The 13,117-nt window shown below is 41.4% G+C and overlaps 1 protein-coding gene across 1 annotated transcript; it reads right to left on the bottom strand.

Annotated features, from left to right (window-relative positions):
• Positions 1–1,035: 1,035 nt before the first annotated feature.
• ucmaa (upper zone of growth plate and cartilage matrix associated a) lies at positions 1,036–11,966 on the bottom strand. The gene is made up of 5 exons (XM_083935160.1): positions 11,840–11,966; positions 9,755–9,814; positions 9,578–9,670; positions 4,272–4,370; positions 1,036–1,465 (listed from the first exon to the last, which is right to left on the bottom strand). The coding sequence occupies exons 1-5, from the start codon at positions 11,895–11,897 to the stop codon at positions 1,377–1,379; spliced, it is 399 nt and encodes a 132-aa protein (XP_083791286.1). The 5' UTR covers positions 11,898–11,966; the 3' UTR covers positions 1,036–1,376.
• Positions 11,967–13,117: the final 1,151 nt, after the last annotated feature.

Raw genomic sequence — 13,117 nt, 5'->3', positions numbered from 1 at the left:
AAAGCAGACTTAAAGTACCCAGGGGAATGTAGGTACAAGGATGAAGTATAAAGATAATGCGGGTTGCTTGGAGATTTTTTCCAGTTTTTCCTTTCCGTATAAGATTATGATGCCTGAACTTTCGTATTGGCAGATAACGAGTACTGATCTGATATCAGTGCATTATGTACACATGGCTGTTTCATTTGTGGGTTTTCCTGTGTAGAATACGGCAGACCTTTTGCTAACGTTAGCACCGTACGTGTCTGGCTTTAGCATAAATGTGTTATAAAGTGATAAATACTGAAAATCAACTATTAATATTCTTAACTTGCTGTGTGGGCTACTGTTTTAGAGCAGCGGATGGGAATTGATTTCTGGGAAAACAAACATTTTATCGGGGTGAAACTTCTTTAAAGTTGTTTTTTTTCCACAGCTAATAAATAACCTTATATTTGATTGGAACAACTCATTATATAACGCACTTCTTCATTATATCAGTAGGGATTTATTTCATTACCGCCTTTAAAAAGCTCACTTACTGTTGCATATTTCATAGAGACTGAATCTGTTTCAATCAGGACACAAACACACTCTGTGTGTTGGAGTGATGAATGGAGCCAGGTGGCACTCATTCAAGCCTGCGAGCCAGTCCACAGGAACAGGACCGGTGAGAGGTAGTCACAGTATAAAGATAAAATAGGACTTTTGGATTTGAAGTAGTAAGTACAGAGCCATGCCACATTGTTCTGAGGGTTTCACTTGTGCTCATTATCCCGTTGCTTCTGTTTTTTCCTCTCCACCTCCCCTGTCTCCTCTTTGCCCAGTTTCATATTTCATATTTCCATTTGGAATTTATTTCCATTTGGAATTTATTTCAGCCTGATGACTTCTGCAGCACACCTCATCTTCTCTTTTATTCCACTACACCTCCTCCCTCCCTTTAAATACCCCAAATTCCAGACGGTGCGAGTTAAGAGGCATCAACTGTCTGGGAATCAGTAAACTCTTCTTTATCCGTCATTTTGACTGAAAGAAAACTGCACAAAATAAAGCTACGATCAAGGTTGGTTTATTGCTGCTAATGCCACAAAGCATAGCTTGTATGTACATGTAAAAAAGAAAAAAGCCAGTAAAAACAAGCATGCAAAAAATGTAGCCTCCATTTAATATGAAAAAGTTTAGCTTACAATACAAAAACTGCACTTTTAATACATTTTACAGTTTGACATGGAGACACATATTGCACAATGTAAGTTTTATAAAAAATATAAAGCAAGAACATTCTGATCTTGCAGAATAAAGTAAGAAAACACGGACAACTTTAGCACTTGCTCTGGTACAGGTGATGGCAGTGTTACTGCCCAGTGAGAGGTGCAGTGGCCCACAGAGCACGCTCAGTGGAACCAGTAGTAGCGAGGCTGGAGGCCGTCGTAGTGGTACTCTCGCAACTGCTCATTCGTCTCCCTCGATCTCTCATTTTGCTCTGTGGATTTAAAAAAGTTAAATTATAGTGGCTATAAATAATATTTTTGATATTACAAAAGGATCGTATGACTACTGATATGAAATGGGTCGATCGTAGTGAGACTTTTCAACAGACTTCTGGAGCTTTATAACATCTTTTAGCTTAGTGTTTTGTTTTTTTGGCCAACAACTTTTCCATCAGTGTTAACAGCCACAGCAGGCAACTACTTACAGTGGGAAACATGTACGCCATATCACTTATGAATCACGAATTTAAAGGTGATAACTGTCGTTTTATTGCAGGTTTAAAGTTGTACTCTGTAAGAATTCAGATACGTTGTTTCTAGAGGCCTCTTTGGCGGTAAGATGTAACTGCAAGCGAGCCTTCTCTTTCAGAGCCTCAATCCTGTCACATTCACGGTCACTCTGCGTGTTGACTTTTTTATTTTAGCTCTTTTGTAAACTTGATTGACACAATCCCCCTCTACATCCAGTCCATCCCCTATATGGATACCCTCTTAAATCAACACACACACACACACACATATTCCTGTACACTTCTGCCCTTACTACAAGCCTGACTTAGAAGTTGGAAGTCCCCCATTTACGGTTACAATGAAATGCAGCATATTGGTTGGGGACAAGCTCCACCAAAAGGCAAAAAGGCAAGTAAAGGTGCTTTCATTCGTGGGTCATATGATAAATGACCGTTGTTTTAACTCACTCTTTGGTAGATAGTAACTACACAATTAACGACAATTAACTACAGATTACAACTCAGTCAAGTGTATCTAAAACCAGGAGCAAACACTTCTTTCTAAAATCACTTATGATAACTGCCCTAAATTGTAAGCATTAGCTACACTCACCAGCCACTTTATTAGGTGCTTACCTGGTGCTTAATAAAGTGTCAGTGTGGTCTTCTGTTGCTGTTCCCTCTCTGCTAGAAAGTAGGTGGTGTTGTGTGTTCACAGATGCTCTCCTGCATTCCTCTGTTGGAACCAGTGGATATTTAAGCTACTGTTGCCTTTCTATCAGCTCCAACCAGTCTGGCCATTCTCCTCTGACCTCTGGCTAAAACAAGGCATTTGCGCCCACAGAACTGCTGCTCACTGGATCTTTTTTCTTTTTGGGACGATTCTCTGTAAACCCTAGAGATGGTTGTGCGTGAAAATCCCAGTAGATCAGCAGTTTCTGAAATCCTCAGACCAGCCCGTCTGGCACCAACAACCACGCCACGTTCAAAGTCACTTAAATCACCTTTCTTCCCCGTTCTGATGCTGCTTTGAACTGCAGCACATCATCTTCACCATGTCTACATGTCTAAAGGCATTGAGTTGCTGCCATGTGATTGGCTGATTAGAAATTTGCGTTAACGAGGAGTTGGTCAGGTGCACCTAATAAAGTTGCCGGTGAGTGTAGATGGGGAGCGTACCGATGTTCCTAGCTTTTCACAGAAATGGTCCTATGTTCCCTGGTTTGTTATTTTTTCCACAATCAGTGCCAAATTCCACGGCAAATAGGCCTATGTAGACCCTAACACTACCCCCTAACCCTAACAAAATGCTGAATTAAATCAGCGAAGGCAGAGGCTTATGCAACCGGGGACTCGAGGAACATAGGGATGACCCAGCTAGGTGTATACTTTAGTGTCAGTCGAGCAGCATACACATATTATCATATATAGACTGTACACATGTCGTTTTTAAGACAGGTTTCTCATTCGTCATTCTAAAAAAAAATAACGTCCAGATAAGCACTGTCTAAAAAATCTCCATCCAAATGAAAACACAAAATCACACTGAAAAGTGAAAAGACTCATTTTCAGTGACCTGAACGAAAGGCCAAAACCCACAGCTAAATTTACAAAAATACCTCTGTACATGGGGACTAGGTCTTAGTTGTGGCTGCCATTCTGAAAGATATCAGGGATTTCTGTTACTAATGATACCTCACTGGTGAAGCCAACAAACGCCTGGCAAAAATGACAGCTGAGCCATCATCGTTGGCAGTCACACCTCCATAAAATCCAATATTAACACTTAATATTAAAACACTAATAAGTTATTTAAGAGTTCAGCCGATAAATCCAATTGTTTGTGTCTGGTTTCACTTGTTAATCACCCGCTTCAAATTTATAACTTGATAAAAATATCTAACCTAAGGTATTTGTGCTCTTCCCCTTTACTGACATGCTGTCAATGCAACATAAAGAGACAGACCTGGAAAATAAAGAGGATTGACATTTATGCTCTTCTGTACGAGCCAGTTTCTACAAAGCCTTAGCATCTTCCCTAGTCTGGTGGAGAACTTCTTTTGTTGTCCTGCAACATCTCATTGACCCAAACCACCCAGAACACTGTGTATCTAACATATAATATATTTATGGTAAGCAGTTCTTAGTTTAGAAGTCACTGCAACTATATCACACCAGACAGACAACCACAGGGAGGATTGTCAGCTTGGGGTCAACCACAAAGTGACACTTTTGCCTCAGGCACTCCGCTGTGGTCCGGAGGCTGTCGAGACGTTCATTCAAGATCCTAACTATGTCTTACCTCCATGTGTTCTCTGTAGTGAGCCCTCTCGAGACGACTGGCATTTAAGTCAAACTTAGGTTTTTCACAAAGATGTGTTTACCGATATGCTTCACCATTCAGTGTCACGGAGCAAAGTTATTTTGAGATACACGTAATGTTTTTTACATTTTCATTGGAATTCATTTCTGCTTTTGTCATTCATGCATTTTGTCGACTGTACCCTCAACTGTAGGGAAACAGAAAGAATTGAACATGAAACTGAAAGAAGCTGCATCCGGGTCTCACCGTCACGCTCCTCCTCGACGTAGTTCTCGTACTCGTCCCTTTGCTCCTCGTTGTACTCCCTCCTCCGCTCGTTCGCAGTAAGCCTTACCCTCTGCTCGGCTGTTGAGAGAAGAGAAGGGAACAGCCAAAAATGTCATCTGTATACACCTGCTCAGTTTCTGTTTTCCTGATAGATGAAGCAGGCGTTCCAAAACACAACATATCTGTCTGCTGTGTGATTTTGAGCCGTGGGCATGGCTCAAGGGATGGTAAAAGATTGGTCCGCCGATCGCTCTGTAAGGGCTACCTCTGTCGTCCAGATTGAAATGTCTGGAAAGCTGTTTGGTGGATTGACATGATATTTTTCACAAACATTTATGGTCCCAGAGGATGAATACTTACTTATGACTGGTATTTCCCGACCTTTCCTCTAGCCTCACCAGCAGGTCAGTGTTCACCTGTCCTGTGTCCTCTACTCAGTATTGTACCAACACTTTTTACAGAAACCTATGCCTCATTTCCACTGCATGGTTTGGCTCGACTCACTGTTAGTACCAGATCCTTTTCTCTATTTCATTTTCCACCCCAGATAGTACCGGCTCAGTGTAGGAGGGATTCTTAGCTGATCACCATAGGGATGCCGCATGAAACCGAGTCAAGTGATTTAAAAGAATCACAGCCTCTATTAATGATAACTTATTGAAAAATGGCGAGTTTGTGCAGGATGTCCCATGTCACCCTAGTGAAAATTCTCTCTGACCAATCAGAAGTCTGCAGTGTTTTAACTCCACCTCCGTTGGCTCAGCCTGTTGGGAACCTCGACCAAGGTGGTACCAAAAAACCACAAGGTACAAACTACAAATTTGTCAATGAAAAACCAAAAAAGAGTGGGTCAAGTAGAGCCCTACCATGCAGTGGAAATACAGCACTAGCTGTCCTATACTGTAACACCACCAAGAGATTTGTGATTTGGAGTGAAATTTCTCAACAACTGTTAGATGGATCTCTTTGATATTTGGTACATAAAGTAATGTCCCCTTCAGGTTCCAATCATCCATTTTTTCCCCTCTAAACCAGGTTGCAGGGGCAGCAGGCTAAGAAGACTATTCCAGACATCCCTCTTTTCAGCAACGTTTTCCAGCCAGAACCCTGAAGTGTTCGCAGGCCAAACAAGATATAAAATCTCGCCAGCGTGTTCCAAGTCTGCCCTGTGGTCTCTCACCAATTAGACTTGCCCGTAAACGTAGGAAGCATTATAATCAGATGCCTGAACCATCTCAGCTGGCCCCTTTCAACATGAAAGAGCAGCGAATCTACTCCGAGCTTCCTCTGGATGTCTGAGCTCCTCGCCCTGGCTCTAAAGGCTGAACCCAGCCACCCTACAGAGGAACCTTATTTCGGCAGCTTGTATCAGCAATCTCATTCTGATCGGCAACTCCCCAAAGCTCACAACCATAGATGAGGGTCCGAGTGTAGATGGACTGTTAAACTGAGATCTCTCTTCACCACAAGGGTCTTGGACAACACATGCGACACTGCTTACATCTCACCAAACCACCTGTCCACCTCATGCTCCATGTTACCCTCACTTGTGAACAAGACTCCAAGATACTGGACCCCCTCAGGATGAATTGTAAAAACTTTGAAAACCCCTGAGTTTTTGCCAAGAAACCATCCTCACCTGCACTTTGTGTTAATTGCTAATTAGCAAATGTTTGCAACACATCAACCTCACTCAAGTTCACTCATCTTCAACCGCTTATACGGGGTCGGGTCGTGGGGGCAGCAGCTCTAGCAGGGGACCCCAAACTTCCCGTTCCCGGGCCACATTAACCAGCTCTAACTGGGGGATCCAGAGGTGCTCCCAGGCCAGTGTGGAGATATAATCTCTCCACCTAGTCCTGGGTCTTCCCCGAGCTCTCCTCACAGCTGGACCTCCCACATCAACCTATGATTGTTAAAATGGTAAACACTTCACCTGCTTAACATCAGCAATCATTATGGGCATGTTAGCCAGGGCTTGACATTAACACCCGCCCACCCGCTGAATGCGGGTGAATTTCAGCCATGGCAGGTAACACAGTTGCTCCTACTTGCATCTTTGGCTGGTTGAACTTAATTGGAGTCTTCTCAAAGGTCATCTGAATTAATAAACTGTTGACAACGTGATAAAATGACACTACTGTACAACTACCATGAGCACCCGTGACGGACGACGCTTCCTTGTTGGATGGACAGAAAAAAAAACCCAGTTAAGTTGAGAAACACAGCTACAACTAGAGGAGTAGACCCAGAGGTGATTAGCAGCTATCGATATGTGGCTGAAAAAGAAAAGAGTCTTCAACAACAAGTGGAAGGCAGGTAGAGAGTGGCTAATGTATGACGCCGTTAGGAAAACTAAGTACTGAGCAGATTGTATTTTATTACGGCGGGGAAAAAGCAAAAGGGGTTTCATTTGTGATTTGTAATACAAACTTCAAATTTGAAACTGTAAAAGAACACGAAGTTTCAGTAACTCATCTAATATATGGGGAGAAAAATGTCATGATGGTCTAATGTTTTGAGATGCACCTTTACGTGATTGCTGCTTAGATATCCTGTATATAGAGTCATTACTAAGGCTTTCAATTAAAACATTTAAATGTTCTATGTTTTATGAAGTGTATGTATTTGTTTATTGTTGTTAGATATATGATGTGAATAAATGCTGAACTTAAACAGACAGTATTCATATTGCCAGTTTTCTTTCAGTAGAGTTTTCTCTCTAATTAATCTTCTACATCCCTGCATTTTTTTGATATGGATAAGAAGCTGCCCTTTATATAGGGTATTTTCTTCTTAATATACTATACATACACATATGTGGCTAGTGAGAATGTTGAGTGGCTAGTAACTTTTGAAAACCACTAGCCACAGTTGCTGGTGATCAAAAAAGTTAGTGTCAAGCCCTGACGTTAGCATACTGATGTTAGCATTTAGCTCACAGCGTTCCACGGCCTCACAGAGCAGCTACGTAGCATGGCCATCATCCACCATTAGAAACACCGGCAACAGAATCATTCAACTCTAATACTTCATGTTTACAGCAGTTATTAGATTTACATTAGTGTATATTGAGCCCATGCAGGTACAGGGCAGCGACTGTAGTCATCAGACATTAGTGACATTACAACAAGTTTGTACAACATTTCGTGTGAACACAGACCTGTATCCACCATGCAAAGTGATTTTCCCTCCAAAAAGGCTTAGCTGCACTGTAGGAAACATGGCTCACTCCCACCTTCACCAGGGTTGGAATTCCCTTCTTTGTTCACCTGCCACTGTGGCCGGTTGATTCCAAAAATGCACCAGCCGCTCAATAGATTACCATTATGAGGTTTTTTTGCTGCATAGTGAGGCAAATCTAGCAGCCACTTGCATATTTTGCCAGCTTTGGCAGCTATTGGTGCTATTTTCCAACCCTGACCTTCATACCTAATAACTTTATATATAGAACTAGCTATTAAGAGATATTTGTGCCACTTCACTGTGTCTTTGAAACTGCATATTCATCCTTATTTCCGGGAACTCTCACAAATTTACAAGGAAATAATGTCCTTTTGTCTTTTTTAACCACCTCTTATTGATCTTAGAATAAAATATCACAAGCTAATTATATTAACAATAAATTGGACACTCATATGATGTTTTGGAGTAAAAAAAAAAAATATAAGAAAACTGCACTGAAGTCACACTTGGTTATGCAATCATCCAACATCTGTTTGTAGTATTGCACACATCTAATTTGTATGTTGTCTCTGAATAACGCAACAAAGAGGATATGTCTCTTGTACCTCTATGTACCTTAGACTAAATTTAGGGTTAAAAAGATGATATTTTGGCTGACAAACCACAGGATTACCCTGGGGGCTTTAATAACTTGTGTATCATTTTCTGGCAAAACACTCAACCGGCTCTCGCCTCAAGTTCTCGTTGACCAAACTGGCAAGAGACATAAATATTTCATTTTTTTCTAAGAATGTGAAGAGCCGAAGCCCCGTCCAGAGCTCTGATGGGCGGTGAAAGTGAAATGACCCAAAGTCTGCTCAGGACTTTCTGATGGGATTTCCACCATAAAAGAGATGAATTAACAAGTTCACTAAACAGATGAACATCACTGTTGTCTGGCCATTTTCATGCTTTCATCTCAGAGCTAAAGGAAGACTTGTTGGTTTTTGAAGAGTTATTTTGGTGAGTATGATAATAAGTTCCTGAGTTTCTGCAGGATTGTTCTGGGGTCTCATTCATGTCTTTTCATTTGGTTTGATGTGTGTTGGCGTTGTGTATTTGTACTGATGCTGGCAGTGGAAGAATGAGCTTATTGTACCAAGAAACTGAGAGCAGGTTGGCCTGCTCCATACTACCCTGTGACTCCTTCTGCAGCCTCCAGTGTATGTGTGTGTGTGTGTGTGTGTGTGTGTGTGTGTGTGTGTGTGTGTGCTTGTGTGTGTGGGTGTGTGTGTGTGTGTGTGTGTGTGTGTGTGTGTGTGTGTGTGTGTGTGTGTGTGTGTGTGTGTGTGTGTGTGTGTGTGTGTGTGAGTCGGTGTCAGTGTCGGTGTGTGTGTCAATGTGTGTGTGTGTGTGTCGGTGTGTGTCGGCTTGTGTGTCAGCTACTGTAGAGATCACCACCTGCTTGAGTTTCCATTACTCTTTTTCTATTTCTCTCTTGAACTTTCACAGCTTGCAGTCAAAACCTCAAACCATATCATGCTCTCCAAAGAGTCCAAATACAAACTAATAAACCAACAGTCCCAGACACCCATACATTGACTTCTCTACGGGAGGCCAAACACACCATATTTAAGACTATCCACAGTGTGGCCACATCAACCACACATATTTAGACAAACCATTTTACTCATGATCCTGCTGGTTTCCTGCCAGCGATATGACAGACACCATTTTAAACCCGCTCTGTATCATGGCAGTGAGGGCAGTGTGAGCAGATAATTGGTGTTCGGCTTCCATCTGTGATGAAAATCCCTGTGGAGCAAAGCAGCATAGCTGCCAAAATCCACTGGATGACGCGTTTCGCAGATTTGGATTTCGGCGGACCTCCGATGCTTCATTTTGTCCACCATTTATCCTTTACAAACCTTGTTTGAAGCTGTCATGCATGATTATAAACATTTATAAAGAGTTTTATGAACCCTTAAAAATGCATTTTAATGTCTTCTGAATGTGCTCATAATCCACCAGAATGCAATTTCTTCCTGGAAGCCATCTACTGATCTATCTACCATCTTTGCCTTTAAGTAAACATGTTAAACGGATCTTGAGGAACTTACCTTGGAGCTCATAGTATCGGGTTGAGCGGCGACTTCGACGTTTGAAGAAGTTAGAGGCGTCCGACTCGGGCATGAACACCTGCCGTGCTGCGCCTTAAAGTCAGAGGTCATAATGGGTTAGTCACATGAAGAGAGACATGTGTGAGATTATGTGAAATAGGGTTAAACGTGTATCACCTTTAGGATCGTCTGGTTTTGAGTCGTCCCGCACTGCTGCACTTCCCACCACACTGGAAACTATAAGGAAAAGGAAAAATGATAATTTTCTGTCTTCTGAGATTTCAAAAACTGAATTTGTACGTGCATATTTGTAAATGTGTCCACTAATCTTGAGATGTGCAAAGTGTTTGAACATAGGTATCGGATTCGGAAAATACATGTATGTACTCAAAAGGTGAATGTAAATGGCCTTTTATTAATGAATATTTGGAGAAGAGACATAAAAAAACAGAGAAATCAACATGTGCCTATTGATGGTAGAGCGACTTTGAAAACCTCATGTATCTACGGAATAGAACTCATGCAGGCAAACTAGATTATTACATTTACAGAATTCATAGCCTACGACTTCTTAAGTTAGTAATGTTTGTGAGACTTCAGCTAACAATTAGAAATTATTTCTCAAGGAAACTGCAAACAAACAATAAACTTCAATGTCATCAATATTCGGAATGTTACGTTGGGCATAATCATGACTTAACAAATGGTCGATGTGGCAGAACAGGATTTTTAAAAAGCCATAACTATAATTTGTCACAATTACTACAAATCGTAAGATGTCTCGCCTTGCATAGTCTTCTACCAAGTTTCCCTTTGCTCACTGTGGTCTGGAAAGTCCAATTAGTGTTTCTCATTCTCATCATTACCTACTGTATACCCCACCCAGCAGTTCACTGATTGTGCGGGTCACAGCTGTCTTCTAGACACATGTCTCTTTAAGGCCCTTTCACACAGCATTTTCGTTGCGGGACTATTGCAACTTTGTTACTCCCCCCCGTCTGTGTGAAAGGCACAGTGGAGGGTCGAAAAGTGACAAAGCAGCGACCAGAGGAGCCTGAGTTATTAATAAACTTCTTTCGTCTTGCAATCCACTATACTGTAAACCTATAGAGTTGGTGGTTTGTGAGTGGAGTTGGAGTGGTTGATTGGATAGGCTTACACACTAGACACTTCTTTTTCTTACAGAAAAACAGCTGGCTATTTTTGTGAAATCACATCTTTGATTTGTTCTGTGTGAATGAACAAAAATCCAGCGTCATGGCTGGCCTACCTTCAAAACAGCGCTGTTGTCTCTGTGTGGGTATGGTAGAAAGGAGGACATTTCCTGCTAAAATTACATATTTTTTTCTTTCCTTAACTCAAAGAAAATGGAGGGTTTTTGCCTTTTTTAGCCAAACATATGGTGCTTACTTGCCTGTACTGTTGTGGGAATTTTGGATATTTGTAATTCATAATCATAGTTTTGTCAGGTCTAACGCAGTTCAGTGTCTCCTCTGTCTCACCTTCTTAATGGATAAAGCAAATAACTGCCTCATGATGGTATAATGGCATATGTGTGCATCTGCAGCCTGTGTTGGAGACCTTGTGATGAGAGAGTGTTCAGAATTGTAATGTCTGAGACATGTTTTGTTGCGTCTAAAGACGTCACCCAACCAAGGCTTAGCACGTTCTGGCGCTTCCTCTAAGAGACCGAGCACCGGGTGGATCGGGGTTCATTCCTGCTAAACTCAAGGGTTTTGTGAGGAGGCACAGGTGAACGTATTTTTGTCTGCAGAGGAAAATACTTTGTCAGAATAAACCACGGAGAAAAAGCTGATCCTGTTTGATGATCTTTATTGAAGAAATCCATTTCCATAACACTGCCCTTCACTGAAAATATGTTTTAAAACTTCAATGAAAATTAAATTTGGGAGTCCATTAAAGATAACAATCAGCATTTATTGTACAAATGGTCTTTTGCAACTTTTACAAATTCATTCACACTGATCCCTATTGTCGGTAAATTAGATTACACAAATGACGTGCTTTTATGAGGGTAGAATTTTTAAGTAAATGTGGAATTTACAAATCAACCCAAAACAGTTCTGAATTCATGTGAGGCTACAAAATAATATCAGATATGAGTTTTCTTTTCCATATAAAGAAGGACCACACATATCAGTGCTTTATACCCTCAAAACTGTTCTACTTATCTCCCTTGAGGATGTATAATATAAAAACTCACCCAAACCTTTTCCAAACCCACCCAGACGAGGTACTCACATGTGAGGATGAGGAGGGTGGTGGGCAAAAACAGCACGAAGACTCGAGTCCAGGACATCTTGAGAGAGAGAGAGAGAGAGAGGCAAGAACTCTACTGCAATCAACAGCACACCTAACTGAACTGAACTGAACTGAGAGGAGAGAAGGATGAGGGAGGGAAGGAAGGAAGATAGGAGAGTGGGAGGAGAAAGAGGGAGAAAAAGGGGAGGGGAGGGGAGCGAGGCTGCTGGAATATCAATGTCCCAAAGGGAGAAAAAGAAGGGGGGTGATAGGGAAAAGTGAATTAAAAGAAGAGGACAGCCGAATGGAAACTGCTTCAGTCATAGATGGAATTCTGCGTAAAGTCTTTTTTAAAAAGATAATGTTGTCAGAATGCGTGTTAGCTCTGCATCTCTTTGACCCAGGATTGTCATATGCTGTCTAGTCTGAGCGGATGATTCACCCTTAATGTTAATGGCTCTTCTGTGCCTGTAGGATGGAGCTCATACAGACTTCCACAACAGTCGTTTTTCTGTATCACTAATCAAATTTCAGTTTGCTGGCCAAAGTTCACTAAACTTGATTTAGATTGAGCGAGATGAATAGGTCAGTCTTTAGTCTTAAGACTTAAAGTTTAAAGCTGGAATCCCCTCAAAGATTTTGTATCATATAATAGCTGAAGATACTGTGTAGGCAGGTCTTAACACTAACTAATTATAAGTGTTTTCCAGGCTGGCAGTGTTGCTGTCTGTTAAATATAACTAATGCAACAAATTTTAAGAATTTATTTATTTTGGGGTGCACATTTTGTTGTTTGCTGTCCCTATTTTTCATCATTTGCACTGATAGGAACCAAAGGCCAATAATTGGTTGCCAATTTCTCAATATGGATGCCAATGTCAACCCCAATCCCTCTTTATAGCACAGTTTAAGGGACCTTTTGTTGCCTTACTTACATGCTTTATTGTGCATTGTTTCCCTATGAATGATGCATATAGTGTGTGCTGGTGGGCACCTTAAAGCTGTCCTGGACCCATTCATAATCATTCCAGGTAGAAGTGATGTCAGGCCACGCCTGTACCACTAACCTGTGTTTAATGCTACATTCTGCTGCCAGCTATTGACCTGTATATATGAGAAGTTTGGCTTAGATTGAGAGATGCACAAATCTGATTTTTTTCCTTGGACTGTAGTGAAATGTGAAATTAGTTTCCTGCAAAGGAAAATGGGCAGAGACGACCGACCACTTTGCTCTACACAGATTTGCTGTCTGGGAAACATTTAGCGGTGAACGAGCCT

Source organism: Echiichthys vipera (genome assembly GCF_963691815.1).
Source record: "Echiichthys vipera genome assembly, chromosome: 20".
Lineage (NCBI taxonomy): Eukaryota > Metazoa > Chordata > Actinopteri > Perciformes > Trachinidae > Echiichthys > Echiichthys vipera.
Note: the sequence above shows the minus strand (reverse complement) of the source record. Positions and strands in the feature narration are given on the sequence as shown.